General features: G+C 40.2%; 1 protein-coding gene across 2 annotated transcripts in view; it reads left to right on the forward strand.

Moving 5' to 3' along the window:
- The window catches only part of bahd1 (bromo adjacent homology domain containing 1), a 72,163-nt gene extending 50,943 nt beyond the window's left edge, over positions 1-21,220 (forward strand). For both annotated transcript variants that reach the window (XM_072569275.1, XM_072569276.1), the window contains exons 4-7: positions 7,342-7,501; positions 17,532-17,611; positions 18,828-18,919; positions 20,246-21,220. In XM_072569275.1, the coding sequence (XP_072425376.1) occupies positions 7,342-7,501; positions 17,532-17,611; positions 18,828-18,919; positions 20,246-20,432 (519 nt within the window). In that variant the 3' untranslated portion in view covers positions 20,433-21,220. The remainder of the gene's footprint in view (positions 1-7,341; positions 7,502-17,531; positions 17,612-18,827; positions 18,920-20,245) is intronic.
- The last annotated feature ends 6,650 nt before the right edge of the window (positions 21,221-27,870 follow it).

A 27,870-nucleotide genomic window follows, 5' to 3' on the forward strand; every position in this document is an offset into this window, starting at 1 on the left:
TGCTCTGCAGTAAACCCATCCTTCATATACTTTGATCGCCAAACTTCCTTTCACTTCAAATCCTTCAATGATTGACATTTCCTCAATCAGTGATTTATCTTGTTTGCAACTCTAACCCTGTTTAAAACTTGATATTGGGTTCTGCTATATCACAGCATTAAACCATAATGAATGACATTCAAAGGATTGTGACAGTGATAAAGCTTTTAATGGTTGACCACACATCCTCCTTGAGTGCTTCTCCGCAATTTTCCTGCTGGGTTGGGTGGTCATTGCCTGGTTCCATTCCTATCATGTCAGTTATCAACAGACAATTAAACGTAATGGCTTCTTCTTCCTGATTCTGGAATCTGCTTCCCCATCCCTTAAGTATGTATTCCATTGTCCCTCTATTTGTCAATATGATATTGCTGCTCAATTACATCATCTAAAAACACAACACAACACAACACAAGTTTCCAGTGCATACTGACAACACTTAATTCTTCCTCATCATCTCTCTTGGCCATTTCATTCCACCGATTCATTAAGCACTTTGTCTGACATTAAGTCCTGATGAGACAAAATTTTCTTCAGTTACATATTGCAAAGACCAAAGCAGTTGTCTTTAGTTGATGCCATAACATCCATTCTGAGGCAATCTACTGCATCCCTCACCTTTTGTCACTGTCTGAGAATGAAGCAGATTGTTCATAACCTTGCTGTTCTTATTGACACAGCAGCATCAAGCAACATGTCCACTCTATCACCATGAGCACCTACTTTTACATCCATAATATTGCCCATCTCTGCCCTGCATTAGCTTTTTTACGTTAGAATTTCTGACCTAAACTTTGCCTTAATAATTGCAACTATTCCGATGCTGCCATTGCCAGTGCTTTTTAAAATTCTTTCATGGGATTTGGCATGTCAGTGGCCAGACCTACATTTACTGCCCATTCTAAACTATTCTTGAGGACCTGGTGGTGAGCTGCTTTTTTTCAACTATCATAGCCCACCTAGTGCAACCCACCTACGGTGCAGATAGAACGGATTCCAGGATTTTGATCTAGCTGTGGTGAAGGAACAGCAACATTCTCTTCCTTGGTGCTAGGACTCATCAGTTTGGAAGGTGCTGTTGAAGGAGCCTGGATTGAGTTATTGGAATATGTCTTGTAGATGGTACACACTGTAACTGTGTGCCAGTGGTAGCGGAAGTGAATGTTGAAGGTGCTGATGAAAAGATCTGCTTTGTCTTGAATAGTGTTGAGGTTCTTGTGTGATTTTTGGAACTGATGTTATGGATAGTATTCCATCAGACTCATAACTTATGCCTTTCAGATGGTGGACAGCCTTTGGGGAGACTGGAAGTGAATTACTCACTGCAGAATTCCAGACACAACTTTTTTAGGTGCAGAACCTGAATTCTTCCAAATTCTATTGATACTGTGATCACCTGTCGCTGACCTGTATTAGTTTTGGGTCCCTCAAGACCTCAGTTTTAAAGTTGTTGTTATCCACATGTTCAAATCTCATTATAACTTCAGCCCTCCCTATATCTGGAGCTTCCTGTAGCCCTGTAATCCTAAAAGCTTTGCACTCAGCAAATTCTAGTCCCAAGTGCGATTCTGACTTTATAGCTGCCCAGAGTGCGGCAATAATCTCCAGCTATCTTGGACCTAAATTTTGGAATTCTCTCTCACCTCTATCCCTTTTTTACTATTTTGAGATACTTTATCAAACTTAACTGTTTGGGCAAATCATCCTGTGCTAATATTTCTGTATTTAGTTTCAAATTTTGCTTGTTAACTGTCTTGGAAAACTTGGTAACATAAAAGATGGTATCAAAATCAATTCAATCCATACTACTGACCAAAATATCAGATTTGTTGGCCAGCAAGAATACCTATAATAAATAACAAGCTTGCATTTCTGTAGTACCTTTCATGATGTTAAGAGGTCATAGAGTGCTTTATAGTTATTAAATAATTTGAAAGTGTAGTTACTTGGAGCTGTTGAGGTAGGTGACTAAAATCTTGGCCTGAATGATAACGTTTCAAAGCCATCTTAGAAGTGAGGTGGAGAGTCTTGGGGAGTGAAGTTTGGAGCTTCAGATCTGGATGGGTGAAAAGGGAGTAGGGGTTGAGCAAGTGTCATGATATTGAGAGATGCAGGTGTCTTGGAGGGTCAAATGGCAAGACAAAGTTAGATTTTGGAGCTAGACGTTGTGTGTGTGAACCTGTGGAAAAATTTCAACATGAGGGTGAGAATTTAAAAATTTGGCGTTCTAGATTAGCTGTTCATGAGGCTGAAGTACAGTGATCATCTCTGTCATGGGGGAACACAACTTCGTACAGATTAGGATATGCAAAGCAGGGTTTCAGATGATCTTCAGTTTACACAGTGAAAGTAAAAAGCCAGCAAGGCAAGTGTTGAAGTGATCTTGATTGGAGGTAAGAAAATCATGAATCAGTTGAGACAGCAGATTGGCTAGATCAGGATCAGAGGGGCTGTGCTCCAGAGTTGGCGATATATGGTCTTTGTATTGTTGAGCTTGTGAAATTCGGAGCTTGGTTCTTGGTTAAATAGGTTAAAAGGGTTTGTAAACAGACTTGTGTACCATAAGATGGTGGCTAGCAAGGAGTGGAATTATTGGTAAAGGTTTCAGAAGAATTAAAAAGTTACTTGCAAGCTGTTAGTATACCAACTTCAGTAAACTCTGCAGTCATGAAATATATACCAGGTTTATTTTTCAAGTTCTATATTGTGAGTTAAAACTCTGGATTTTGTACCCATTTGAAGAAAGATTTCACCCAAAGAAAAATAAACAACAGCCTACTAGGTTTTACACCATCTTGACTTAACTAAGTATTGTCCTTGTCAGTAAAACCCATGTTCTGCAAACAGTAATTTGTTTAAACATTAAAAAAAGCAGCCAGTTTCATTTGTTTGTTGTATTTGAACGACTAGAGGTGCAAAATCAGTTGGGATTGGATTTCCATTGGAATGGGGGAAAGAGAAGGCAAGAAGTGACATTGTCATGCACAGATATGAATATATTCCAATCAAAGAAGCAATATCCAGTTTAATTTTTAATGAGAGCCTCTCTGGATTTGACACTTATTACCCAAGTGGCTAAAAATTGCTGAAGTTTGAAAAATGCTTTGCAGACTGTAGCCATTAAGTATAGTACGATGTTTGTTCTTCACCACCCATGTTGCATTAAAAACGATAAAGGGGTCGGTAAGCTTGAGATGAGCATCCCAGTGATGCCTTCAGGTTAAAGTTTTAACCTTGATTATAGCTGCCACTCCTTTACAAACTATGAACTAAAATATTAATAAATATGTAGCTATTAGCTAGGTGTATCTGTGCATGTCTGTTTTGTTCTAACTGGTATGTGTCATATACTACATATAGACTGTAATTATCATCAATAGTTCCATATCTTTCAACAGGCTCTAGATTAATGCTTGTAGATTTTCTTCCTTGTAATGACATAAAATGCCGTGTGCTGTGAGTGGTCAAATCTGAATATTCCTGCATGTTAAGAGCTAACAAAAAATTGCCTCCAAGCACCTCAGGAATCTGATTTATTTTGACAAAGATGATTCTCAGCATGTTCTCATTGCCCATCTCTCTCGTTCCTGAAGTGTTGATAGTGTGCTGTTGCTGTCAACTACTGGAGTGTAGAGATTTGGTACAACTGAGAGGTTTGCTGGTTCATTTCAGATTTACTCTTAAATACTGTCAGTCACATTGTAGGATTGGAGTCACAAATAGGTCAGGCAAGACAAGGGTGTTGTGTTTCCCTCCCTAAAAGATGTTAATTAACCAAACTTAATCCAAATTGCATCAAGCATTCATGATGTGAACATGCTGGAAAAACTCAGCCAGGCAGCATTTGTGGAGACAGATATAGTTAACCTTGTAGATCAGGTTTCCATCATTTGCAATATGTTGTTTTCATATTATGAGGCAAGACTTTTGGATTACTCATTGAGTAACAACCAAAAATGACTGCATCCTCCTTGTGTTTAAGATTCTTCAGTATCATTGCAAAATAACTTCCTTCCATCTTATTGTTACGTGTTAGGGTTTTAAGTGTAGTCGCAATGGTAATGGAGGAAATGGAGCAGCAAATTTGTATGCAGCAAGCTCCTGCAGATAGTTATGTAATGATTAGAACAATTGATCTGTTCTGTTGGTGTTTGTTGATGGCACAATAATGACCAAGATACCTGGAGAATGCCCTAATCTGTGAATAGTGGCATGAGCTCTACTTGTTGCCCAACAAAAAGACAAGACCATGCTTTAAAATCAACAAGGAATGTATCATAGATCATAGAATCCCTACTGTGTGGAAACAGGCCATTAGGCCCAACAAATCCACACCGACCCTCCAAAGAGTAACCCACCCAGACCCATTCCACTAGCCTTTTACTCTACGTTTACCCCTGACTAATGCAACTAACCTACACATCCCTGAACACTGTGGGCAATCTAGCATAGCCAGTTCACCTAACTAGCACACCTTTGGATTGTGGGAGGAAACTGGAGCACCTAGAGGAAATCCAAGCAGACACAGGGAGAAGGTGCAAACTCCACAAATCGTCTGAGGCAGGAATCGAACCCGGGTCCCTGGCACTGTGAGGCAGCAGTGCTAACCATTGTGCCGTCCCTATGACACTCCTTCATAATACCTTTGGAATGTTGGCTTTGGTTATTGGTGGTTCAGTTCTCGAAGCAGAGTTGCCAGTTGAGTCAAACTAGAGTCAAACAATACAGATTTGTGCTTGTCATAGATCTTCAGATCTGATCAGGGTGGGGTTGTGTTTGGCCTTAAAACCCTCAGAAGAGAAAAATGAAGCGGAACTCCAGGTCCTCATCCTAGTAATCTGTACTGAATCTACCTGATTTGTATCACATCCAGACTGTCACTAACACTGTAAATAGGGATCTGCCAAAAACTAGCCCGAGTGTGATGTAAATATGGAACTCCACACATGAAGTAGATGGGATGAATAACAGAAATGTTTGAAGAGTGGCATGGAAAAGAGACATGTGTGAGGCAGAGGCGCCAGCACGGGCTTGTTTAGCTGAATAGCCTGTTTTGTGTTATGTCATAAGCATGTGGATGCTGGGTGAAGAGAATGTTGCATTCCACTTCCATAGCCTGATTAGGTGGTCAAATAATGTCACCACATGAAGAATAGCCCATTTTCCTGGAGAGGAGTAACAGTATATAAGGAAACAGTGTTGTGGCTTCAGAGCTGAGGCCAAGTGTTAGAAATGCTGAAAGTATCATCTGACTGTCCTGCATAAACAGGGCCTTCAAAACTTGTCTATTGCAATAAAAATATTGGGACTATCAAACAGGTATAGGTGTTTTACTAAAAAAAATACTTTTGGTGGTATGCACAAATCATAATGTCTGTCGTTCTTCAAAGTTGAAAAATAAACCGAAAGTGCTAAGTGGATATATGCTGGAAATTTGGATGCAGTCCAAAATCAGAGCAATTCTGGCTGTTGTCTTCAAATTGGTGCCAATTCTTTTATGCCTACCTCTACATATAATTCCATTCAGAATTTTAGACTAGTCCCTTCTACCTCTCTCTAGTAAATCATATTTTGCAGCCAATTTTTCAATTTAACTATTTCAGTTCAAATAGTCACTTGACAGCACTATTCTTGAACATTACTGAAAAGAGAGATATGTTGCGAGAGGTTTTTTTAAAATACTTTCTCCCTGTTTGCCATGTGTTTAGTTTGGCTGCAATGTGTTGTCGGTAATATTGAGATTGTAGTTGACTCCAGTTTTTTAATTAGTGCTTACTTCTTGACTGAGCCTCAGAGCGAAATGCAAGTAAAACTTAGTCTGTAAACCCATGTCTGCGTTGTTGTCTGAAAGTGAAGTTATAGCTGTTTACTCCATTCCATCTGGAAATTTTTATATTTTTTATATATATATAAGCCTCTTCTGCTGACTGACTTAATACTTCTGTCCAGTATGGTATTGACTCATGGCCCACCAAGCACAAATTGAGTTTAGAGTATGTTGCATTAACTTCTCTCAGCCAGACTGCTGGTACTGAACTTTAGCAGCAAGATGCACTTTCAATTAGAACAGTGACTTAAGCTGCAAGGATTTTGTTTAGGACCCTGCTACCATGTTCCTAAATTGTAACAAGTCCTACTCACCCACTTTACTCATTTTGTCTAAATGGGCTCACGTCTGGCAATCACTGTCTTCATGATCAAATGTTTGCCATTAGCCTTCGAGTGCATTCTCTCCCTCACTGTTCCCTCTCTGTCCCCTCACTCCCCCGCCCCCCACCCCCACCCATGCACCCTCTGCCATTCTCTCTGATCCTAAAAGTTTAATGGCTGAGATATCAACACTGTGATATATTCTACATATGTTATGTTTGTCAGCTTGTGTTCCATCAGAAGAGGAACTATTATGCAGTATTTTATTGGTATTAGTTCAGACTCCAATAATGGGCAGCACTGGTTCAGTGGTTAGCACTGCAGCCTCACAGCAGCGGGGACCTGGGTTCAATTCCAGCCTTGGGTGGCTGTCTGTGTGGAGTTTGCACATTCTCCCAGTGTCTGCGTGGATTTCCTCCGGGTGCTCTGGTTTCCTCCCACCGTCCAAAGACGTGCAGGATAGGTATACTGGCCATGCTGAATTGCCCAGAGTGTTCAGGGATGTGTAGGTTAGGTGCATTAGTCAGAGGTAAATATGGGGTAGGGGAATAGATCTGGGTGGGTAACTCTTTGGAGGGTCGGTGTGTACTCGTTGGGCTGAAGAGCCTGTTTTCCACATTGTAGGGGTTCTATGATATAATATTTTGGAGTGCATATGGAAGTAAGACATTGTGAAACTACATGCATTTCTATACAACATTTCATCACCTCAGAATGGCCCAGAGCACTTCAAGATTAATAAACTTTTGAGTGTAGTAACATTGGTAGTAATATTTGAAAACAAATTTGCCCATGTGCAGAGCAAGATCCCACAGATGGTGTAATATAATCAGATTTATTTTGATGAATGTGAGTTTAAATATTAGTTAGGGGGTGAGAGAATTATGTCCTTTTGAATTAAGTCATGGAAGTTTTTTTTATGTATTGAAGATAACATATAGGACCTCATTCTAACGTTGCATTTGAAATGTAGCATATGTGGCATTACAGTACTCTCTCAGCACAAGTGGAACAGCCACCCTAAATTTTGTGTTCAGGATTCTGAAGTGGAATTTAAAGTACATCTGATTCCGAGGAGGGAGGCTTGAAGGATTCAGTTGGCTATGTTCATATTTTTTTAACATTTCTTCTCCAATCCATTTTCTTTTTCAGGGAGAAGTGGAGCTCCTGATTCGTAAGTGCTATCCTGCAGTTGAAAGGGATGGTGAAGTGATCAAGGTTCGGGACACTGTTTTATTGAAGTCAGGACCCAGAAAGAAGTCCATTCCTTATGTTGCCAAGGTTTCTGCGCTCTGGGAGGACCCTGCATCAGGTTAGCCAGTTGACTCAATGAAATGCAAAGCAAGACCTACAAGGAATACATAGTGCTGCTTTTAGGACTTTGGAATTCACACAGCACATAGCTATTCCAGATGTTAGCTAAATAGATTTGTTTCTAATATCCTGTCTAGTCTGCTAGTCCTAGCATGGGAGAGATCCTGTCTGTAATTGGTGCTGGGGTGGGGGAACGCAAAGGAGAGACAAACTATAAAACTGTTTGGCATTGGGATGGTGGCTGGAAGGTAAGAGTTCCAGCATGCACTCAGGCTAACACTGCATTTAAAAAAAAAATAAAAGCATTGCTAAGCAAAAATTTATTTGTATGTGTATTTTCTCCCTGTAAAAATAATGAGCAGGTATTCTGACCAAAGTGCTCTCCCCTTGGCCCAACTTCCCCTTCTATTTTTTTTTTCCTTTTCTTTTATATCCAGAAATTCTCTCTCATCTGGAAGGTTTATTTCCTCATCACCAAATCACCTGTGGTAATTTTTTCATCTACGAACCAGCAACATTTTATCACGCATGTTTCCAATTGTATAAATTTCATGAAAAGCCCATTAAACTTCCCCAGTCTACTCAATTTCCTTTTTACTTCGAACTAATGGACTTGGACTGGAAATGGATCTGTGCTGAGAAGTCCTTAACTTGGTATCTCTGAATTTTGTATTTTATGAAGGCCAGGCCTGTGGGAATCTACTAGTGTGTGGCCTGCTATGTAGGGGTGAAGTGTTCCTTTATTACAGTGGAATTGTGGTCTGATAACCCATTTACTTTCCAGGCTTTCCTGACTTCTCCCCCACCAAAAGGAAACCTATGCTATTGTAAAATAACATGGTGTTGTGGAGGGGGGTTGTAAAATAACATGGTGATGGGGGTTGTTCGTGGTGGTTGGTGGGTGCGTGGGAGGTGAGGAGGGAGGTGATTGTCATCTTTAGGTATCAGTTTGGCATTTCCATCTGCAAGATATTGCTTCAGTATCTGGCCTAGAGGCCAGTAAGAGTGGGCCTCTGCTTTTATAGCCCACAGTTTTGGTTTTTGCAAACCTAAGACATGGCCTTTTGTATTGCTTATGAGTGGACAGTTGAGAACGTTCCATAATTGATGTTTCTCCAATACTTCAGTCAGTTAATGGTGGCTTGGGGGCTGTGAAGTGACGTTTATTGCTTGGGAGGGTTATTGTACTTGTAATAAGATGTCAAGGGAGTTGTGTGAAGCAGATGGCCTGTGGAGTATCACAGTGATTGATGATAATCTGGTTTGAGCATTAAGGAGAGCATGAAGGAAATGACACCTCTGCCTCCACGTCCTATTTCTCCCCCCTTTTGTTTGAGTGCTGTCAGTGTAAGCATGTTGTGGAGCTTTTGGTTCCTGCATGATAAACCACATTTATCAGCAATTTTGTTGTCTCTCCTCTATATTCTTTTAAGTCCATCCCCTCCCTTACACCTTGTGCCCTCATAAGCCTTCAACATCTAGTTCTTTTTATTTTGCTAACACCTGAAAGCTAGAGATGGGAATACAGTTTCAGCTCTGCTTTGAATCTCATTCCAGAAACCTGGCATTATGAGCCTAATCCCAACGTGTGCATGACTGAAATCCAGATTCCGGTTTCTCATCGGTCGTCTGGAGATATGCAGGTTGACCAAATTCCAGGATTTTAGTTATGTGTCAGTTTAAAGGTGGTGTGTTGAACAGTTATCATAAAATGATATGACTCAGAAGGCCTACTGTGCCTGTCCCAGCACTTTGAAACAGCTATTCAGTCTGTTCAACTCCCCTACTCTTTACTGTAGATCTGCAATTTTTTTCCTTTTTGCTTCACATGTATACCAAACCTTTCCTGAAGGTTTGTAACACGTCTGCTTCTACTAACCTTTTCAAGCAGTGCATTCCAAGTTGTAACAGCTCGTTATTTTTTTAAAATTCTCATCTCTCTGGATTTTAACGTGCTGAGGTTAGTTCAGTTCCCTTGAGCCACAAACAGCAAAGAAATCTGCAGTTGCTTAGTCGTAAATATTTGACACATCTGGCCCCTATGATGTTAAGTGGTACTCTCTGCCGTTCAATTGGTAATGTTAAGTATTCATTATAAAGGATCTTATAAATCACTCAGATCTTTGTCAGGATCTAATAGATGGAAAAGCCTACAGACCCAGCCCGAGGTGGAGTTGTATAGAGTTTACAGCACAGGAACAGACCATTCAATTGACTGGTGTATGCAACACACGAATATTCTAGTCCATTTAAATTAGTACATATTCTTGTGTTCCTTTCCTCCTTGTGCTTGTGTAGCTACAGCATCTAGCTATTCACTTCAGTTATTCCATGTGGTAGCAAAGTAAACATTTTGATCTTTCCTTGGTCAAAGATGTTTCCCCTGAATTCTTCACTGGATTTATTATCATCATTAATTGTAGTATGTAGTTTTCTCCCTACTGATGGAAAGTCTTCTCTGTCAGTACTATCAAACACCTTTTATTATTTTAAAGACTTTTGTGACTTTCAACCTTCTGGGGACCCAGTAGTTATCTGATGGTCAGTCTCTCGCCATCTCTCTCTCTTCCATCTCCCCAAAGTTACCTTCACTTGTAAATCCAAACAAAATGAACTGCTTTGATGCAGCTGGCCACTCCTTTTTTTTCAGTGCTGCTTCAAATGGATTTGTTACCTCCTGTTCTGACATGTGGAATTTGTTTGGTTAGCTCTGTGGTAGTCAGAAATGAGATCCCATATTCTTCACTGGCTTAGTGTGGCAGCAGGTGAGCTTTGACCTCCGCTGTCAACAAGTTTGTCAGTCAGAGGATGCTGGGGATTTACCTCCAAGTCTGACCTTAACCCTAACCCACCGCCACCACCACCTGATGTGTCATGCTGCTGTTCTCATCGGTAGGAGCAGTGACTGCCTAACCATCTATCTTCATTCTCCCCACATGCTGTCAATCTCTTTCCTTTTCTCTTTCTCCTCCCCAACTGCTATCAAAAGCTCAAGGTTTTTGTTTTTATGGGTTTCTTGGTAAGCTTGTTTATAATTAAGCATTTAAAAATCCATTGTATAAATACATGAAAATGAGAAAGTTGCATGCTTCTGGGCAAAGAACAAATGGGAATGGGATTAGTTAACTTCAGCAGGTGCAGTGGACTAATTAGTCTTCTGTGCTTCGACGACTTCTGTTTCGTTGGCAAGTACCTGGATGATAAATATAAAGCCCTTTGATGTGCAGGCTAAATGCAGATCAATCTAACCCCCTGGGTGAAATCTTGTCCATTTCTATTGCTGTACCTTGTTTGTGCAGAGGGTTAAGTACCCCACCCATGTATTCTCAGATTGAACCAACAGGGACAATTTTCCATTACAAAACTTAAATATGTTGATCGAGGCCCTTTTTTGTTTTTTGCTGCTGAGCTATCTGGAATTGTAACTTGTGCCTAGTGAAAGAGCAAGTGATTTAATGCACCCTACCACCTCAGCACAGGTCTCAGGCATCAAATGCTAATTTTCCTTGTCTGGTTTGGTTGAACATTAGTATTGTCAGATCCTAATATGCAGGTCTTATTCTATTGAGTGAACTTGCTGCTAGGAAAATCTAATTCACTGCACTGCCATCTGTGGCTCTGTGAATAGCATTCTTACCTCTGAGTCAGAAGGTCATGGGTTCAAGTTTCACTCTAGAGACTGCAGCACCTAATGCATGCTAAAAATCCCTATGCCAGTATAGAGAGACAATGCTGCGCTGTGAAATGGTCAAACAGACAAATCATGTTTAACCAACTTGAGTTTTTAGTAGAATAACAAAGGGTTGATGAGGGTAATGTAGTTGATGTGCTCGCTTAGCTAAAGTGCCATGCAATAGGATTGCTCACAAAGTTGAAACTCTCTTAATAAAGGGAAGAGTGATGGCATAGATGCAAAATAAATTCTAAAATTACACGGTAGGTCAGGCATCATTTCTGGAGAGAACCTAAAAACCTAACAGTTTAAGGTAACCTTTTGGATGCTAAGTTAGCTTGGTGGCAGGATGCAGTTGTGTGTAAATGTTTTTTGTGCAGGAAGAAGGTACCCCAGAGGTCAGTACTATATCTAGTACTTTTGTTGATAGACATTAATGAATTAAACTTATGTACACAATACAGTTTCAACATCTACACATGACACAATTTACAATTAGTTTGAACTGTGAAGAGGGTAGTGATACACTTCGTGAAGGCAGAAAGGTTGGTTTATTGGAAAGACAGGTGGAATTTAATCCACTTAAGTGTCAGGGTATATTTTGTAAATAAGTTGTGTTTTTTGTATGCGTGTGCATATACACGTGCACCCTGAAAGGGCTCAGACCATATCGTGTAGTATATATAACTGTTCTTCATCTACATTCTGCCTCCCCGTTCTCCCATGTTTATGAAGGTGAAGAGCAGGCGTGGAAGTAATCAGAAACAAACACTGAGCAGGAGTAGACCTGTGTCATGTGTAGACGTTGAAACTGTATTGTGTACATAAGTTTAATTCATTAATGTGTATCAACAAAAGTAGTGGATATAGTACTGACCTCTGGGGTACCTTCTTCCTGCACAAAAAACAATTATGCACAACTGCATCCTGCAACTTTGGACCTGCTCCACAATTCAACATGATTATGACTGATCCTCTAACTCAATACTATATTCCTGCTTCCTTCCCGTACCCATGATGCCTTTAAAATAGTTTTAAAAATCTATCTCTTTCTTAAATATTTTCAGTGAGCTGGCCTCCACAACTTTCTGTGGCCAAGAATTCCACAGGTTCGCTACTCTTTGAGTGAAGGAATGTTTCCTCATCTTATTCCTAAATGATCTACCCAATATCTCCACAACTGAAAAGACACACTGAATCCTGGAGTTTATAAAAGAGGCAGAGTACAAAAGCAAAGTTATTATAATTTTTTTTTGTAAAACGCTTTCAGCCTCAAGTGCAGTATGTACAATTCTGGGTGCTGCAGTATGGGAAAGATCTGAAGGCTTTAGAGTAGGTGTAGAGAAAACTTACTGGATTGGTTCCGAGGATAAGGTGGAGAGATCAAAGAAGCTAAGGCCGTTCTCCCAGGAAAGAGAAAAGTTTGGAAACGGGTCTGATGGAGGTTTTCAATTTCTAGAGACTTTCCAGTCCATCTTTCAGACATACCTTGGGTTTATGATGAATGAAGGTCAAGGAGAGTATTTCTTTACAGCAGTGTCACACCTGACTGTGTGAGCTATTTTCTCTTGATCTTTCTTGAGCATGTGTTCCTACTTGCAGCCTCTCCTGAATATGTCACTAAAGAAGCTGCTGATGACAATCGTAGGATTGCATCTGAAGTTAATTGAGTATTTATCAAAACATAAGATGGACGTAAAGCTAAAGGATATGTTTGCTAAACTGTATGGAATGTACAAACAATTTATACATGTCTGGCATGATTTTGGAACTGATACAAAGTAAATGTAATTAGTGTAACTGTCCAAGTCAACGGAGTAAATTGGAAATATTCAGTATATTTTTCACAAGGACATCTATCGTGTATTGAATGTGTATCTCAAAAGATGAACTGGATTATAAGTAGTGGAGTGGATATCTAACATGAACCATATAATGAATATATATCACAAGATGATGAGTGATCACAATCTTGTCTTGTATTTAGTTTGTTAATTAGTAATTTTTTACATTCCAAAGTCTCCATTGACTCAGTGTTAGCATCTTTATACTGTCATGTAAATGAGTATCCCTTTTCTATGGGTTTTATTGAGTACATTATGTTTGCTCTGTGACTAAATAATTGACCTGAGCTGTCCAAATGGACTTTTACTTTCCAGCTTTAAAAAATGGCATTCCAGTCCCCACATTTTATACAAAAAGAGGCTATGTTTCAACCGTGTCTATTGCACATTGCATTCTTGAAAATAAAAAATTAACCACTTTTGGATTTCCAAAAGCCATTGCCCTTTGTAATATCCCTTTCTCCTTTCAACATGTCTCACCACAGTTACCATCAAAGTGTGCCAGTGATCTGAGGCCACTTTAGTGATTAAACCCATCACCTTCCTCTATTCTGTTGTGTTAAAATACACCACAAATAGCAGTGTTGAGTTGATAGTTTACTCCATTCTGTATTGTCTAGTCTACAATGCTGTAGCTTCAGCAATGACTAAAACTAAAATCTTATCCTTGTGTTCAAACCTTTGCACCATCTCACCCTTCCCTTTTACTTTAACCTTTTCTAAGACTTGCAGGATCTCTGAATTTATTTAGCTGTCTCAGCCTGAAATTCTGAAGTCATCTCCCTAGACCTCTCTAGGGAGGTATCCTTGAAATTTGTATCCTCGAAATTTGCTCCTAAAACCAAGCTTTCAGTCACCTGTCTTAATACCAGCCACTAAAGGATCACTTGACAGCACTTCTGCGAAAGACCTTGAAACTTGTTTCAAATGCTCGTTGTTAATCCAGCTTTAATTAAGTTGATTGTGAGTTAGCTTATACAAGAGCACCCATCTACATGGGAATAGTTGATTGACTCGCTTTTCAAGTGGTCCCTTTGTGCAAGCATGATGTCTACTTGGCAAGAGATATATCTTTGTGGATAGGATATCACTGTGCACTTACTCTATGGTCAAAGCCGTTTCTCAAACAATCTGGTTGACTGTAGAGTTCAAGCTTTAACTTGGTCTCAGTAAGGATCCTGAGGCTAATATGTACCTTATCTATATGAATGAATGGATCATACCTTTTTAAAGGTTGAGGTTTCTTTCCTCAATTGCCCCCACCCCAAACCCCTCTAAACAACTTGCCTTTCATATTCAGACAATGCCCTTTGCTGTTGACTTTCAACAAGGGGCACAATGCTTGCTATTAACCCTGTGGACTTACTGGGCCAAATGGCCTGTTTCCACGCTGTAGGGATTCTTCTTCTTCGAAGTAAAACGCCATCGTTCCGGAAGATGGGAATGGGGTTTCCAGTGGAAATTAAGCAATAGTTTTAAAAGGGTGGCTCAGTTGTTAGCACTGCACCCTCACAATGCTGGGGCCCGGGTTTAATTCCAGCCTCTGGTGACTATCTTTGTGGAGTTTGCACAGTTTCTCCCAGTCTCTGCGTGGGTTTCCTCCGAGTGCTCTGTTTTCCTCCCACAATCCAAAGATGTGCAGGTCAGGTGGATTGGCCATGCTAAATTGCCCGTAGTATTAGGCGCATTCATCAGGGGAAATTTAGAGGAATAAGGGAATGGGTTTGGGTGGGTTACTCTTCGGAGGGATGGTGTGGACTTGCTGGGCCAAATGGCCTATTTCCATCTGTAAGGATTCTTCTTCTTCTGTGGGGCACAAGGCTTCCTATTAACCCTGTTCATGCCCCTCACAATCTTATACACCTCATTCAGGTCACTTCTTGGTCTTTGCTTGAAGGAAAGCAACTCTAGATTACCCAGCCCCTCTTCATAGCTAAACCACTCCATCCTGGGCAACAGCTTAGTGAATCTTCTCTACATCCCCTCTAGCACAATCTTTCTTATAGTGCAGTGACCAGAATACCCAGAATATACCCAGAATACAGAATATAGTGCACAATACCCAGTTGTAGAATAATCAAAGTTCCGTATAGCTTCAACATAACCTCCCTGCTCTTATAATCTTACTTCAAGTCATAAAGGCAAGTGTCACGTATGCTGCCTTAACTGCCCTTCTAACCTGTCCAGCTGCTTTCAGGGATCTGTGGATAAGTACCTCGAGATCCCACTGTTCCTCTTATGTCCTGCCATTTATTGGGTGAACACTCCCTTATATTTTACTTGTCACTTCCACCTGTCACCTTTTTCAGGATTAAATTTCATATGCCACTGATCTGCCCATCTGATCAAATCAGTTTATATTCTCCTACAATGTCAAGACTTTCTTCCTAACCATTGACCACTGTATAAAAAGGGAATTGGAAAACCTGTATTAAAACTACTTTTTCAAAAATAAAAATGTGCAACGAAAGTTAGTGGGACGTAAAGAAAACCGTTGACCCTCCTGATCCGTGTCCTAGAGTGTTGAAAACTGTCCTTTTTGGGATGACCAAAGCATTGATGGTCATCTTTTAAAATTCTGTAGACTCTGGAATGACTCCCTGCAGATTGGAAAGTGGCAAATTTAACTCCACTCTTCAAGAAAGGAGGGAGGGAGAAAACTTGAGAAAAACCAATCTGTTAGCCTCGCATCAGTCATCAGGAAAATAGTTTGTAATAAAGGATGCAAGAACAGGGTACTTGCATATATTAAAAAAAATTGGAGGAGTCACTCTGGATCTATGAAGGGGAAATCATGTTTAACAAGTCTTTGAACCTAGTAGATTAGGTTGGGGGAACCAGTGCATGTGGTCTATTTAAATGATTTCAGAAGGTTTTTGATAAGCTCTCTCTCAGGAAATTAACAAACAAATTTTGAGCACAAAGCATTGGGAGCACTGGAAAGAGTTTAAAAATTGCTTAACAGAAAGCAGACAGTAGGGGGGAGAGAAGGAGAGAGAAGAGTCTAGATCAGGGAACCCACAGTCTCAAAATAAAGGGCAAGCTATTTAGGGTTGAGATAAGGAGGGATTTCTTTGCTTCAGATGGTTGTGAATCTTTGGAATGCTTTGTCTTAAAGGGCTGTGGAGACTCTGTTATGGAGTATATTCAAGACTGAGATGAGTAGATGTATAATATTAAAAGTTTCAAAGAATTTGGGAATAGTGCAGAAAAGTGATGTTGAAGATGATGATCAGCCAGCATCTTTCTGAATGGTGGCATAGGCTTTAAAGGCTGAATGGCCGACTCTTGCTTCGGTTTCTCTGTTAATAGTGTCCTGAGTATCAGGAACTTGATACTTCAAGACTGCAACTGGGAAGAAAACTGAGCCACTTATAAAAGTTGCATACAATCCAAATAAATGATAGCAGCAGAGCAGGTCACCAAGTTAAAGCATTAGGAATTGGAAGTGACTAACACAAACCACCCGAGTTAAATGCATTTCAGATATTATTTTTAAATTTAACTTTTTGATCTCCAGCTGAAGGTGGCTGTTATCGGTCTCCAAGCGTCCTGCACCAGATGTGGTTGTGAGCCTTCTATCAGCATCACTGACATCCTCGTTTCTCTCTAACGTCTGAGTGACCTTGTCACCATCTCCGTCCATATATCCCTCCTTGTCATGTCAGCCTTACATTATTGCTGGTCTCTGGAATTTGCTGGCAGACAAGTGCAGTATGTAATAACGTTCAATATACCTTCAAGATTTCATATATTCTGTTTCAGGGCTGGTGTGGATGCTTTTTATGCCTTGATTAGCATGTCCTCTGGTTGAAATGGATTGCATTTTGTTTTCCTGCTTATGTCCATACCCTGAATGTTCACATTGGAAAGACCAATAAACCTTTTGTATAGTTGCCCTAAGATAGTGGTGTTGGGCTGTCTCTGTAGTTTAGTGATTTGGTACAAAATCATGATTTGTCAGGCTACATTGAAGGAAGTTTAAAAATTGATATAGATCTGAGGTCACATACAGGCCAGGCAAGTAATGTTAGCAGGAGAAAGTGAGGACTTCAGATGCTGGAGATCAGAGCTGAAAATGTGTTGCTGGAAAAGCGCAGCAGGTCAGGCAGCATCCAAGGAGCAAGAGAATCGACGTTTCGGGCATGAGCCCTTCTTCAGGAAAGTAATGTTAGCAGGTTTTCAAATCTAAAGGATGTGTTAGCATTCTGGGTTTTATAGTAATCTGAAATTTCATGGTCAGTTTTGCTGATAGCACTCTTTTTTTTAAATAAAATCCCTAAATTCAGATTCTCAAGTTGCCTTGGGAATAACACTTGTGTTATTTGGATCACTAGTTCAGTAACACAAACGCATCAGTGTTCCCAGCCAGACCAATCCAGTTGCCTTCAGAGAATCACTAGGTTTCTCTGTGACCAACTAAAGTTGCTAAGAGCATTATGCAAGTTTGAGTGGTTATTAGGGCCTTCATATGAGCCCACACTCATTAAAGTATTGCTTTCTTCCTGTAGGGGAACTTATGATGAGCCTTTACTGGTACTACAGGCCTGAGCACATCCAGGGAGGCAGAAATCCAAGCATTCACTGTGAGGTGAGCATCCACAACCTTCCCTACACAGTCTGTAGGCGTTCACTTCTAAATCCTCTGTCTCTGCCTCTTGCTCTGTGCCTCTGCTGCCTTGTACTGGCCTCCTGCCCTGCTCCTGCTCCTATCTCATCCTGCCCTCTGCCTCTTGCTATATTAGCCTTTCACCAGCCCCTGTTTCTTGCGTGTGCATATCTATATATATGTGTGTGTGTGTGTGTGTGTATACGTACACTTGATTCAGCATTGTTTTGGCTTTTAGTCGTCATTGGTGCTTCTTATTTTCAAACTATTGTGACTTTTTAAAATTTGTAATGAAACAATGAGGTAGAAGTCATAAGTTTGTATGTTTAGTCTTGGTTTGATGATGCAAATGAGAAAATTCAAATGTATAAAGCACGCTTTAGCACATCCTGAAGTGCTTCCCATCTTACGAATTTTGCAGTCTTGTTGATCAGCGCAACAACCATTTTTGACTGGAGCAGAATCCCAGAAAGTACAGTGCAATAATTGACATGTTGATCTTCATTGGTGCTGGAAAAATATCATGCTGTAAGGTGGTGCCAACGAATCGAAATCAGAGCAAGGAGATAGAGCAGTAGTTCCATGCCCATCTTGGAGGTTGGCATCACTCATAATAGAGCACTTATTTGAACTTGCGCTTTTGGTGGAGGAGTAAGAAACGGTTACCTATCGAACTTAGCAACACATTTTACTTTGCCTGTAGCTTAGTGTGAGGTGGCTCCCTTGGGAAAGTTACAGTCTCATTTTGCCAAAACATTTTATGATCTGGTGATCTAAAGGATAATGTCATTTGGAACCAAGGCTGGGGCTTCCAAGGCGGAGAGAATTTATCAGCTGCAGACATTGCACGCTGTTGATGAATCCAGGCACAGATGCAAGTTAAAGCATGATGGATAAATTCTTCAGATCAGAGGGCCTTCTGTAAAATATACTGTCTGATTGTTGATCAACATGAGGAAGACTTTCTTTATTTGCTTTTCTTTAAATGATACTCACCTCTCCGTCTCCTCCCTCTCTGCATTTGCATCTTGTTTCAATTCAAGTTAGCATGATCCAGGGTTAAGCATACGAATGGGCATCTTAGAATCACTATGCTGCTGAATGGACTGGAGTACTAATGAGATGGAGAAGACTAAATAGACTAGTGCTTTTGTGTAGTGCAGGTTTTTAAAGTTCTGTCTCTACTTTTCTCCTACAGAATGAGATCTTCGCTTCTCGACATCAGGATGAGAATAGCGTAGCCTGCATTGAAGAGAAATGCTATGTTTTGACCTTCTCTGAGTACTGCCGGTGAGTAATTCTAGGCTTTCCGACTCTGGTGCTGGAAAAATACATGGAAATGGGACACTGTTGAAGCTAGATAGAGTGTCAAAATCTAGAGGCATTGTATGTAGAATAGTCACTAGTAAATCCAAATGGGATTTTAGGAGAGCTCAGAATTATTATCCAGAGCTTAGAATGTGGTACTGCCTAGCACGAATGAATGGCCTTGGATGTATTGAAGGGGGATGTTAAATTAACATGAGGGCGAAACCAGCACAAACAAAAACTGAAATGAAGTAATAGAAAGGACAGCAAATGAAAAAGAATGCAAATAATCTGTTGTAAGAAGTTGATGAGCAGTTGGAAATAGATGAGCAGAGGGGACTCCAGACTGATGATTTTACTTTATTTACAGGTTTCTAAGTACAGTTTTGCTTGCGGAATCTATTCTGGCCTTTGGGCTTGCTCCACTATTCAGTGATCTCATGGTTGATCTGTATTTCAACTAAAATCCCAACAACATCCAATCTAATCGAACTGAGTCTTGAAAGCTCTAGGTTTTAAAAAGTTTCATTCATAGAATGGGGGCTTCGCTGGCTAGGTCAACACTTATTGCCCATCCCTAACTGCCATATGTGCATATGGAGTCAATTGCATTGCTGAGAGTCTGGAATCACATGCCAGCGAGACCAGGTAAAGATGGCAGGTTTCCCTCCCTAAAGGACATTAATGAAGCAGGTGGGTTTTTCCAGCAACTGACAACAGTTGCATGATCATTAGACTCCTAATTCCAGATTTTTATTGAATTCAAATTCCATCTATTACCCATCATTACCGTTCAGTCTTTTGTGGCAGGCAATTTGTGTGAAAAAGTCCTGCTTGGTTTTTAGCCTGTGAATGGTTTGTTCCTAATTTTAAAATTGTCTCCTAGTTCTCAGCGATTTCATGGGAAAGTATCATTTTAAGTATCTCAATCAGATTACCTCTCAATGTTCTAAAACCAAGTTAATGCAGTCTGACCTAAATAACTTTCCAGGTGCTGGTATGATTTTGGTGAATGAATTCAGCGCTTATTCAAAGATAGTATCCTTCCTGTGTTTTTGTGTCCCTAACCCCCAGGATGGGGTGTGACCAAGGCTCTGCCCTGCTGAAATTTAACTTCCCCTCTTTGCATTCTAACCTCCTTAAGATAGACTGAATGGAAATGGTTTAAATTAGTTCTCTGACAGTGCTGAAGAGTGTTAATGTTATCGGGAACATCGAGATGTTAGCGAATACTAACGTAAATGTGCCCATCTGATGATGTACTTCTATCTTCATTTTAATTCCTGTTTCTCCCATGCTCTTCTGCAGGTTCTGTGCCTTGGCAAAATGGCGAGAGGAGGGGGCTCCCGATCACAGACTAGTGGTCCCTCCCTCCGAAGAGTACTCCACTCCTCCTCACCGCAAAGTCCCTGAAAACACGGACCCAGATCTGGTCTTTATTTGCAGACACGTGTATGACTTCCGCCACGGCCGAACTCTTAAAAACCCGCAATAGTATAGCACTTCCCGAATTCCATGGGAACTCAGGCTTAGAAAAGAACCAATATGATATCAGAAGAACGCATATGATGGATGTTGACTGGAGTTATGATTCCACACAACCTTCCGGGTGGACAACGGAGACACACTTCCTTTTGCCTTATGTACATAAATTAGAGAAATTTTTAAGATCTGTTCAATCACACTGACTGCATACCAAAGGACAGTGACCAATCTGAAAACTGGCTCCTGGAAAATAGCGCTGGTTTCTGCACTAATCAATTTGATAATGTCATCATGACACTCGAGCCACTTTTCTCATGCTCGTTCTCCATCACCACTAATAACGGGTCCTGCTCCCAAGCGAGTGATGACCCATTTTGCGAATTTTAAAAATTATAAACAGTAACAAAAAAAAATTGCACTTGTATTCCAAACTGATCTCTTTCTTAAATAACCCTAGCCCGATTTTCCATTTTGGCAGATAATGCCAGCACTTAAATGTTTACGTCTGAATTGGGATAACATTCCAAATTCGTTTTTTCTTCCCTTTTTTTTGTTTTTAATATTATTTCAAAGATAATTACTTGTTGGAATTAAATTTCATAAAAATTGTATTGAGTTTTGAGAAAGAAAATTTAATATATGATTTAAGTTTGATATGTTTGAAGAGACTGTGTTTTTTAAAAAACAAAGTTCATTCTCTACTGATATCCTGATGTTTTCACTTGAAAGGTTTTAATAATGTTTTGAAGTGTTAGGCCTGATGGCCACATAGAATTAAAGACGTTTCTGCCAATACCATTGGAATTTATTTCTGCCATTTCTCCCATTATTCAACACCACAACTCCAGATCCTGTCTCTGATTTACTAGAAAAGCCCAGCAGTCTTTTTTTTTCTTCTTGAATCAAAAATGGTCATTATCACAGGTAAAATTCTGACCACCAAACATTAACTTAGCATTGGTAGCGTATATTAGAAAACCTGGGAAACTCCTGCACTTATACAACATCTTTCAATGTATTGCAAAGTACATTGCAGCCAATGAATTACTTTTCAGTTGGTGCTGTAATACTGGAAACAGCAGCACAGTAAAATGTCACAGACCGCAATGTGGTGATGGTCAAGTATAATCTGGTCGTTGAGCAATAAATGCAATTAAAACAGCCCCTGCTGCTCTTCCTAGTGTGGGGGATCTTTCCTTTCCAACTGAGAGTGCAGATAGAGCCTCTGCTTTGCATCTCCCCTGTAAGACGGAGAATCCAACAAAGCAGCACTCCCTTCACACTGTACTGGGCTATCACTCTCTGGATTATATCTGGAATGAGGCTTGAAAACGACTTGGTGACGAGTATGAATGAACTAGAGCTGACATTTGAAGGTTCAAAATAACGTGCAAAAACGCTGGTCAAAAACCTGACTAAATTCAAAATGGAGGAAAGGTGGGTTAATCTTTGCTGGAACCGGAAGACCAGTATAGAACTGATCTAAACAAAGGGGGAATGGATAACGAAGAGAAAGTTGACCACTCACATTAAAGTCTGCTCTCTGGATATCACCTAGTCCTTTTTCTGAAAATATTTCCATGAAATGGTTTCAGGTTCTATTTCCTAGATGCTGCTGCTGTACACCGGAGGGAAGAAAAATATTGTATGATTTGCAATCTTAAAACAGGAGAGTTGTGACCACAATTGGGGGAAATATACCAAATGGAATGGTGACTAAAATTTCAAGGGGGGGGGAAGGGGATGTGTTATGTAACTTAAACCTGTAAAAAGTTTACATACTTGATGAATGACTTAGTTCCAAGGATTTAAAATTTAAATTAAGCCAAGGGATATGTACACATTCTTTTGTGTGAATAGATTATGCACAATGATGGAACAGTGATGATCTATTGCCTACACTGCTGTGTTATTTGAGGATTTCAAAACACTTGCATGTACCCCGGAAAAGGGCTATATAGAGATACAGCGGTGCAGATAGCCTGAGAATTTCCCAGATATCATGTTGCAAAGAGGGTAACCTCAAAATTACAGAGTACAGAGGTTTAGTAAGCAAATGGCCATCGGTTGGCTGGGGGAAGCAAGGGAAGTGTATCATTCTAACAGGTTTTTAATAATGAGTGATCAGATTAGAGATGTGCAGTTTATGTTTGCATCCATTGCTTCATTGGTCAAATGACAGATGGAGGCTGGTGTTGGCTGAAAGGGTATGTGTGCTTGCAATAAAGTGTGAAAAGGCAGTTCTTGTAGGGATTTGTTAGTAAGAGAGTGTATTTCTGAATCTGCCAATCTGAGTCCTGCACTCAGTTGCCTCCCTACTGATCGGGCATCACTGGGTGCGGAACACTTTGAGGGTTGAAGAACCAATGATGTCTGAAAGAGAGAGGTGGTGGTCTTGGAATCAGACCATCTGGAGCTTGGTAGGAAATGAAAGCGCAGGACTTCACATTTGCTCATCTATAGATTAATCCCAGTTCTACGTGGCTGTTGGGAATAGAAATGGAATAAAACCGAATAGTATGTGGCTAGATAAATAAAGTAGAGGGGAATGACTTCAGATTCCTTAGGCATTGGAATATGTTCTAGTCAAGATAGACAGGTTCCACCACAGCATGCTTGGGACTATCTCTCCCTATGTGCTGCCAGAACGGCTTAGTTTGTCTTTTAGAACTTCTGCCTTTATTTCGGATCTCCGAATTCGCAATACTTTTGTGTGCTTGGGACCAATATCCTTGCAGACGACAGTTTCTTTAAGTTATAATTGAAATTGATTTGGAAAGGGGCCCCTGAAAAAAATATTTGAAATGTGACAACAGGATTGAGCGGGTAGTGAAGAAAAGAGCAGATTAAAGTAGGTAGTGGTGAGGATCAAGTAGGAGTAGGGCAAAGACTGGTTTGAATGTGTTCAGGGAGAGTGAAAATAAGATTGGGTGCAAATAATTATATAGCAGTATGAAGTAGTCATAAGTGGGGTTCAAATAAATGAAGAATTTGTAGATTAGATTAGATTACTTACAGTGTGGAAACAGGCCCTTCGGCCCAACAAGTCCACACCGCCCCGCCGAAGCGTAACCCACCCATACCCCTACATCTACATCTACATCTACCCCTTACCTAACACTACGGGCAATTTAGCATGGCCAATTCACCTGACCTGCACATCTTTGGAGTGTGGGAGGAAACCGGAGCACCCGGAGGAAACCCACGCAGACACGGGGAGAACGTGCAAACTCCACACAGTCAGTCGCCTGAGGCGGGAATTGAACCCGGGTCTCTGGCGCTGTGAGGCAGCAGTGCTAACCACTGTGCCACCGTGCCGCCCACGGTGCTTTTGGATGCAAGTTATTTAAGAAAATTTGGATAGGATGAAAAGATTAAAGAAGCAATTTTAACATTGAATGGGATCCTTTACTGGAAACATCAATTTTCCATTGATCAAGGAACAACAGAAGTACCTTTACTAGTTGGGTGGGGACAAAAGACCATCATGCTGGAAAACAGATGGTGGGGAGAAACACATTTGAGAAGAGATTGACAAAAAGGTGCAAGGTAATGGAAAACTAACCCAATATAGATGAGCGAAAAGAGGGAGTTCCTGAAATACAGAAGAATTTTCTTGTACTTTGACAGTATATCAGCATATTCCTCAGGTTCTAGGGAACGAAATAGGGAATGGAGCATTTTCACTGGGTAGTTTTGTATTGTTCAGTATCATTAAAATAATTATGCAAAAGGACAAAAATCAAATTTGAAAATACTGAGCTGGAGGAGAGCTAATTTCAATGAGCTAAAGGTGGGCCGAAGGTGGATTAGAATCAAAGATTGGCAAGTAAAATAGTAAATGAGCAATGGGAAACCTTTTACAGAAGCAAAAGTTGGGATATATTCGGCACATTCTAATGTGAGGGCAAGAAATGGCAGATAAAGCTGCAGTTTCATCTGACAAAGGTGAAATGGAAGCTTATTAGAAATGTCAGATTGAGCACAATGTAGACAGAACTGAAAAAAAGGCAAGTATGAGACTAGATTAGAGAACAGCTGAAATAAGTGAGCCCAAAACTTAAAACAGTTTTTTTAGAAAACAGTCAAAGGGTGGGGAAGGAAGTATGGAAGATGTGGAGGCTCAGGCTGAGACTTTCCAACTCTCGTCTTGCATATTTGGAGATTGCTAAGATTATTTCCCTCTGTGAGACAGATGGGTCAGTCAACTTGAGCAAAAGGAAACTTAGATCAATTAATCCAGGATAAAACTAATTGGTAATGAAATAATAGTTAATAAGGCCAATCATGCAATTAACATCATTGAGTTCAACAAAAAAGCTGGCGATGTTAGCGCAGTTAATGTTTATCTGCACTTCCAAAAGGTATTTAAGTACTGCATAACAATGTGTTAACAAAATTTAAGCCCATGTGTTAAAGGGGCTGTGGCTTTGTATATACAAGACTGGTTAAGAGACAGGAAAAAAATGTGTGGAAGGTTTTTTTTTTGGAGCAAAAGCAAAAATGCAGTGGTGTTCCCCGGGACTGGTTTTGGACCATAACCCCTTTTTTTTTGATATAATGGGCTAGAACATAACATGGCTTAACTTAGATTTATGCAAAATTTTATCAAATAATGAAGTGACTAGTAAACTGAGCAGATAAGTAAAATTGTACAGAATTGTGAAGTAACTTCTATTGTTGCTAGCGCCAATGAGGAGGGACAGGATAAACCAAATTATGATTTTAAAGGAAGTGTATGAGCAGAGAGGCCTATGGATTGTGTGCACAAATCTTTAAAGGCACTTGTGTAATTTGAGAGGGATATTTAAAAAGGACTAGAAGATACTTATGCTGAACCTTTTATGTTTAAGTTAGGCATCAGGTTGGAGTATATTGAATAATTCTGGGCATCATGCCTTGGAGCAGATAGGGACAAATGAGCTAGGGATGAAAATCCTTAGTTATGAGCAGCAACTACAACTCAGGAGCAGAGCAGGTTGAGGTGATTTTAAAGATATTTTCTATTATGAATGGTTTTAGTAGACTGAGGAATAATTGCTTCTACTCTCAGAAGCTCAATAACCAGAGGAGACAAATGTATGGCAATTGATTAGAGGTGATGTGAAAAAAAGTAATCAAATTGTGATCTGAAAAGTCCTGTCTGAAAGAGTAACTGAAACATATTCAATGATGGCTTTTAAAAGTGTACTGGTTACTTGGGAATAAGTTAACTCGGTAGTTAGGTAGGCAAATGAAATGTAAGTACTCCTTTCAAGAGGGCTACAACATTATGAGCAAAGATGTATTGCTGAGGATGCATAAGACTTTGGTCAGACCACTTGTGGAATATAGTGAGCAGTTTCATGCCCCAGGTCTAAGGAAGGATATGCTGGCATTGGAGGGAATCCAGAGGAATTTTACGAGAATGAGCCCAACGATGATGGGCTTATCGTACCAGGATCGATCGAGGACTCTGGTCTGAACTTAGTGGAGTTTAGCAGGATGAGGGAGGATCTGATTGGAACTTAGTGAGAGGCCTGGTTAGAATGGATGTGGAGAAGATATTTCCACTAGTAAGAAAGACTAGGACCTGAGGGCAAAGCCTCAGAGTGAAGGGGTGACCCTTTAGATCTGAGATGAGGTTGGTTAATCTGTGGAATTCATTGCTGCAGAAGACTGTGGAGGTTAAGTCATTGAGTGTTTTAAGATAGCGATAGATAGGTTCTTGATTATAAAATGGATCAAGGCTTACGGGATGAAGGCAGAGAATGGAGTTAAGAAACATACCAGCCATGTTTGAATGGTGGAGCAGACTTGCTGGGCCTAGTTCAGCTGCTAATCTTAATCTTTTGGTTTAGTTGCTGGGCTACAAGTTTTTTAAAAAATAAAGTGAGCAGGGCTAATTGGATAGTTCAAAGATACGGGGAATCAAATGGATATTTATTCTGGGATCCTCTACATAAGCCAATCAGTTCCCTCTGCCATTTAGTTAAGTCAAAGGCTATCCGTAGTATATCATGCAGTATCTGTCTTGATTCAACTGCCTTAATACTCTTCCTATTCAAAGACCCAATATATATCAAACCAGGAATAACTGAAGGATGTGTGTTTGGCTAAGAGGTTGATGCTGAAATGGACACATTGGAACTTGAATAATTCAAGGTTGTTCTAAGGTATTGCTTCAGGTGATATTGAACAGCAGATCTTTACAGGGCAGGAGAGATTGCTGTTGGTCGATTCACTTGAGAGGTGGTGTAGCTTCTTTTCAGAATGGAGCGAGTTCAGCACTGTTGGAGGTGCTGGTCTTCAGTTACAAGTTTGAACTGAGCCATCATCATCATGAGCTTTTGCAGGTACAGATTGGGAAAAAAAAATCTGTGGCACTATTTTGAACCAAAGCAAGAGACTTCTCCCTGATGTTTTGACAAATAATTATCCCTCAACCAATATCTCAAAGAAATTAGCCCATTGTTATTTATGGGACCCTTCTGTGTGAAAATTGCTGTGACAGTGCCTTTTAAGAACTCTTTGGCTGTTCTTGAAGGTGCAAGCTTTTTAAGTGTCTTGTCATTTTGTTACAAGATGGGAAGATTATTTTAAACTTGCAACTTTCAGTTATTAATTTTAATGGCATAAATGTAGCTTCACTTCTAATGTAGGAATCATGCAATCCAACCTCCTGGAACTTAATAGCTCGAGTTCACAGCCCTAATTGCAGCGTTTCATTCATTCACAAGTTCCGGAGAGAAGAACATTATGTTCCAGTTCTGTTGTGGGTCGGTCAGTATCATGAAGAGAAGTGGGTTGCAAATGTCAAACTTGTCAGAAAAGCTGAAAGTTCACTCCCTGTTGAAGTGTTAAACCATTTCTTGCAAAGAATACAGATTATGTAGCACCTTTTGACAAAACAAGATGCCCCAAACTGCTGTACAACAACAGTATCTGAAGTAAATTGACACTGAGCCATGTAATGATAGATTAGGATGGGGAGCATCTTAAAGGAGAAGTAAACTGGAGGTTTAAGGAAGAAATTTGAGTGCTTTGGGCCTAGCTGGCTGATGGTATAATGCCAATTGTGGGACAAAGTGAGCGGAGATACAGAACAGACCAAACTCGCCAGGATGTAAGGCAGCTGTGTCTTTTTGATTCAACATGCACAAATTTGGGGGGGGATCTGTTTTGGTGATTGTACACAGTGAAGTGTATCTTTTGCAGCATTGTTGCTTTTACAGTAATGAATTCCTGATAGAAAAGTTTGAGACTGAAGAAAGGGAAGGGGGTGGGTGGGGAGGAGAGGGAAGGATCTGATGATGTTGGACAAACCTAATGACGAATCTGTTAGGTAATTGTCATGGCAGTTGGCTCGTGATTGGTTTTGTGAAAATCATTCTCATTTGGGTGTGGTTGCCGAGGCTGATATTATTGTCCTTAAATGCCCTTGAGAAAGTGATAATATCTTGAACTAT

This window comes from Chiloscyllium punctatum, chromosome 4 (assembly GCF_047496795.1).
Source record: "Chiloscyllium punctatum isolate Juve2018m chromosome 4, sChiPun1.3, whole genome shotgun sequence".
Classification (NCBI taxonomy): domain Eukaryota; kingdom Metazoa; phylum Chordata; class Chondrichthyes; order Orectolobiformes; family Hemiscylliidae; genus Chiloscyllium; species Chiloscyllium punctatum.